The sequence below is a fragment of the Epinephelus moara genome, chromosome 20 (assembly GCF_006386435.1).
Source record: "Epinephelus moara isolate mb chromosome 20, YSFRI_EMoa_1.0, whole genome shotgun sequence".
NCBI lineage: Eukaryota > Metazoa > Chordata > Actinopteri > Perciformes > Serranidae > Epinephelus > Epinephelus moara.
In genome coordinates, this window is record NC_065525.1 from 2,866,322 (window position 1) to 2,872,096 (window position 5,775).

The 5,775-nt window shown below is 40.9% G+C and overlaps 1 protein-coding gene across 2 annotated transcripts in view; it reads left to right on the forward strand.

Annotated features, from left to right (window-relative positions):
• The window catches only part of si:ch211-194m7.5 (olfactomedin-4), a 10,741-nt gene extending 6,405 nt beyond the window's left edge, over positions 1-4,336 (forward strand). For both annotated transcript variants that reach the window (XM_050072262.1, XM_050072263.1), the window contains exons 6-7: positions 2,744-2,912; positions 3,176-4,336. In XM_050072262.1, coding sequence (XP_049928219.1) covers positions 2,744-2,912; positions 3,176-3,611 — 605 coding nt within the window. In that variant the 3' untranslated portion in view covers positions 3,612-4,336. The remainder of the gene's footprint in view (positions 1-2,743; positions 2,913-3,175) is intronic.
• The last annotated feature ends 1,439 nt before the right edge of the window (positions 4,337-5,775 follow it).

The window sequence follows — 5,775 nt, forward strand, 5'->3', positions numbered from 1 at the left end:
CTAGCTAACATTTAGCCGTGTTACTTACTGATCCATTAGAGAGAAAGCTAGCTGGACATCGGTTTTGAAGCCTCTTTGGTCATGGAGCTCCCTCCATCTCTTGAACGCCTGCCTGAGGTTTACTCTTGTTTTTCCTCTTCTTTTATCACTCTCCTTTTTGCTCTTCTTTGCCTCCTCAGTCAGAGGAGCTCGTTTTCTTTTGCTAGGCCGTTTTTCACTTGTCTCCAAACTTTGTCAGTCTGCCATTGTGCTCATGACTGAACTATCTCATGCCCAACTCCTCATAAGGACCAGCTCCAGTCCCTGATTGGCTGACCGACCAGTTTTGCAATACATGACGCGTTTCCTGCCATAAAGCAGATTTTTGGCACCAGTGGCAGAAGCTTATTACAAAGCCACTAAGTAACCAATGTAAACGCTGATAGTCGGATTTTACCGGGGCCACTATCCTGTGCAACCCACATTATTTTCATAATGATATATTTAGGAAAAGATACTATCTGTTGCCTCTTTAACATGAATCCAACATATTATGATAAATCAGCATACTCATAGAAAACAACATTTAATCAACAGTACATAACATTACTGATAGGGTAATTTTTACCTATAAGTCATTGTGCAATTATGTGAGCTACCTAACGCTCAAGTAAAGTCACTGTGCGGCACTTATCATACCCATAACAGTGAGGTGAACTAGTTAGCTAAGATTTACATACTACTGAAATATGTTGGTCAGTAGGTTGTATTGTTATTTCAAGTGTATGGACATTCTTTTGAGCCTAACCCTTTTCAAGCAACAGACTCTGACATACTGTTGAATTGAAAAGCCACTGGCCAAAGAGCAGAGGGTGACGCTAATGCACCTAGCCAAGCACAAACAAGAGAAGACCCAAAAACATCCAGAGAATTATCTCAAGTGCAACTCGATCTCATACAATGTATGTAGCAGGAGGTCCCTGCTCTGAATATTTCTGAGCTAAGAGGTCCTTCACCTGAAAAGCAACTTGGCCTCACTTAGCAGTCATTGTAAACCAGGGCTTGGTCAGTGACTTCCAGTGTCAGACATCAACAAAAAAAGCCGTCCTTTCACATCAGCATGATACATGGCCAGTTGCCGTTTTTGTTTAACGGCACCTGGCAGCTTCAGGGCAAAATGTGGCAGGACAACAACCAAAGTTAAGGGGACAAAAGTCCAAGTAGGGTGGACAAGAGGGGTAGTGATGGGCCCAACAGCCATCGGTTTTCATCCTGGAGGCCAACTTCCCGTATGAATATAAAACCAAACACTGTTCTTTTCTCCTAAACCCAATCACATGCTTGTGTTGTTGAAGGAAAAAAATGGAAATTTGCAGTAGTGGATTAATCCATAGTTGGTGTACAGTATTTCTGGCAACAGGAAGGTATAGGTGGGCTGACTGAAAATAAATTACAGTGTGTATGTTCATGGTAATGAAGAAGCACGTCACCCCACTGCCCTGTCTCCTAGAAATTATGTTTAAGTACAGCTAAATTGGAACAGAAAATACATATTTGAGGGAAACATAATGCAGAGCAATCAACCCGGTCTTACTCCCACAGTCCAAAGACATGCAGGTTGGGGATAGGTTAATTAGTGACTCTAAATTGGCCGTAGTTGAGAATGTGAGTGTGAATGGTTGTCTGTCTCTATGTGTCAGCCCTGCGATAGTCTGGCGACCTGTCCAGAGTGTACCCTGCCTCTCGCCCAATGTCAGCTAGCGACCCTTACCTTTTTTTTATGATCATTTAACCAAAGTCACAATCTTTCCTTAACCTTAACTTTCAGTGCTTTTGTTGTCTGAACCTAACTACAGACAGGAGTCTGGATGTCACAGTCCTGCACTTTACTCTGACCACCTCCCTGCAAATCCAGCACAGTACATAAATGCAGTGTTTCTTTAACCAGAAGTGTTCTAGCTGAACATAATCTGTGGTGGCGAAAAGGCCTAGAAATGTTTGACAGTTAAGGTCAAGTTAGAAGCAAAACATGTTTACTTAGATTGAACAACCTTGAATGGGACATTGACAAGAACAGAGTGATCTAAAACAAACATTGTCTGACATTGGGGCAGAACAAGCTGTATTAAGATAAAATAGGCACAAGCTCTGGAAAAGACAGGAAATCACACCTGCACACACACACACACACATGAACAATTAGGTACGATGTCATGTTTGGTGAACTGTTCTACGGTGCTGTCTCATTGTTGCAGTATGTGAAGTTGTAAGTTGTGTCTTCAATAAACCTGCAAGGCTGTAAGACTGACCTCGAGTCATAAAGTCGTTTTTCAACAAATCCAGGCAGTGATCAAGGTGTCTCCGCAACATAATTGTGAAAACAATTTAGTGATATACAAACATAATTTCTTGGAGATAGGGTTGCACCCAGTGTAGCAATGTGGCTAATAGGTTTTTAGCTTTCCTATGGCACAGAGGAAAAAGCTATTTGAAAGTATCATTGGTTTTGGTACAGTTAGGGCTTGTGTTGACAATAAGAAAAATATAGAATATCCCAGACAGAAGGATTAATTCACTGATGATTTGGGACTTTTCGTGGATTTATTGATAGTAAGAACAATAGAATATAACTATCCTTAAACCCATAAAAGAGTAGGCACAAATACTATTGTTTTCTTTCTTTGAAATTTAACAAATTATAACAATACTTAGTTACAATTACATTTGTTCTTTCCCCTTTTGCTCCTTCTTGTTCTTCTGCTAGGTAATGTCCAGATCCACTCCTCTAATCCAACCACCAACACCATCCAAGGTCCAAATGTTGTGATGTATGGAGGGGCATTGTACTACAACTGTTACAACCAAGATGCTGTTTGTCGATTCAACCTCACCACCAAAACTGTTACCAGCTTACAACTACCCAAAGGCACCAGGTTCGCTGCTAGACTTTAAGATCATTATTTGAATGGGTGTTGCTAAATAAATGTCTCGATTCTTCAAAAAATAGTAATAGTTGGAATCTTCCATATTGCATGAAAATGTAAAAAATGGAATGAACGAGGCAACTTCTGAGAAAGATTAAATGTATGTGTCAAATTATAAACATGGAAGCATGACATAATGAGTCCAAGAAAACTAAGATACTGATATGCTGTTTTCCAACTGAAGTATCAGTTTTTTCCTCCATTGATTCCAGGTTTAACTCAAAGGGTAACTTTTGCCACCTTGATGAATGCTACCCGTTCACTGACTTGGACCTGGCGACAGATGAATCAGGCGTCTGGGTAATCTATACCACCACCCAGGACTTTGGCAACCTGGTGCTGTCCAAGGTGGAGGGGAGTGGACCGCTGATGCTTGGCCAAACCTGGCACACCTCAGTATACAAGCAGGGGGTGACCAACACCTTCATGACGTGCGGCGTGCTCTTTGCAACACGGTACATTGACAAAGATACGGAGGAGATTTTCTATTCATTTGATACCACAACAGGGTTAGAGAGGTTTGATGTTGGTGTCTTCATCAACAAGATGTCTTCAAACATATATGCCCTGAACTACAGCCCTGTGGACCAGATGCTACATGCCTACTGTGACTCCCTCATGGTCTCCTATAAGGTTTTGTTCAGATGAACGGTTAATGCTGGTGTCGTTTCCATAAAAGCCTGTATCCACATAATGGCTGCAGTAATAGTGATCAGCATGAAATAATAAGGGTGACTCCTTAATAAAGGCCAACAAATAGCAGTGAGGGGATGTGATATTACCTGTACTATATATGGTATGCATGGTACATCTACATGGTAAATTTGGCATCATGTACATTTGCATTGCAAGATGTTCATAGTTGATAAATGTATGTACCTTGAGTGTGGAAACATTTGAATTGCATTGATCTAGCTGCATCAGGTGAAGAAGAAATATTTACAATATTACGTTAAAACATAATTAAAAGCAAACACTTTGAAATAATGTGTGTAGCAGTGGATGTGGTTCATGTCTCAATACAATCTGTTCACCAAGGATGGTATATGTCTTCAAAAACCTCTTAGAAACCCGACATCCCATCCAGTTTTATTTGATGATTGTGATATGTAAACAACTGCTGTATTTTCTGTGTTTAAGTTGCTGGAAAAGTCATTGGAAAGCTACGCTCCTTACAATGGATGCGGACCATTTCAAGATACATCCACTACAGCAGCTTAAATTAACACTTCTGTCAGGCATAAAACAAATAAACAGTTATAACTTGCCTATGAAGTGTTACTATAATCCATAGATTAATATTATGCCAACAGAAATGCTCATACAGCATTCATACATGTCCAAAGGTCCAGACAATCTAAATCCAGCAAAAATATTTAGTCCAAACACATTATTACATCCATAGTTATCCATCAACTGCCATTGTATCATTTTAAATGTTCATATTTCTCCACATTTTATCCATAATTTCTTCAGTTTAAATAAAGTATGGCGACTCCTCAGTCAAAATAAAGACTAAACTCCTGACCTTTTGATTGACACCTCATTTTAGCCAATAGGAGCTTCCATACAGTCTAGGCTTCAGTAGGGAAAGAGGGCCTGTGTTAAAGGTAGAGCCTGGCGCAGTTCCCATAGCCTTACAGCCAATCAATAGCTAGCCACTGGCTTATGGGTCTTGTAGTCAATGACACTCCTCACTCCTCAGCAGTATGTGACCCCCAGAGATTGAGGACTCACAGTGACTTGAGACAGATGACTTGAAAGGACTTGACTGTATGTAAAGCGGCATCATGAGCTTCACTGTGTGCCTTTATTCAGTTCTATCTGCGTGACTCATTCAGTATTGAAAATGCTTTGCAACTGGGGCGTCGGTGGCTTAGTGGGGAGAGCAGGCGCCCCATGTACAAGGCAGCGGCCCGGGTTCGGGTCCAGCCTGTGGCCCTTTGCCGCGTGTCATCCGACCCCCCCCACCCCACCCCCACCTCTCTCTCCCCCTTTCAAACTTACCTGTCCTGTCCATTGGAGGCAAAATGCCCTAAAAAAAAACAAAAAATTAGAAAAAATATAAAAAATGCTTTGCAACTCTGGGCTCCGGGCTATTGTGCACATTAGTCACCACTGTGAGAGCCAATACATGCACTGCTAGCTTTATATACTCAGGCTCTCCTCTTATTTGTACGAGGTTTTGATGCTGCCACAGTGCTAATGACTGCTCCTGCCTGTTGACCCAACATAAGTGAGGGTGACACTATCTGTGAGTGTGTGAATGTACGCTAGCCATGCACATCCATGCGTCATGAGATTCTCCAGTGACTTTACTGGTATTTACTCACACAGTTTTCTTTAAAGTCAAAACAGATGAATTTTCTTTCCCCTCACAGAGACAAAAACAAATATCAATACCATTTGGTTACCAAAATAAGAGTTTTCAAGTAACAGCAAGCAAGTCACCTTATATTACCCTTTTAACATATAAACCATTCAAAACATTTAGGCATGTCACAACAATAACCTTAAAGAAAACAATAGAAACCTCCCTCTTTTCTCACGGGAAAAAGCAGAAACTTTTTTGCAAGCAAAAAGTCACACGTTAAACAGTTCACAATTTGGTAACTCAACCCTGAAAAAATGTTCGAAAAATTAACAAACGCTTGGATTTCTAAACACTGGAGCCCTTAAGTTGGTGCCATATGAAGAAAATAAATGCTTGGCTCAACACTGTTGAAACGGTTCAGTATGTAGTCTCCAGTGACTCACACATCCTCGAAATACAGGCCAGAAGGATCCAAGAACCGGTAGATGAAAGCAGGCA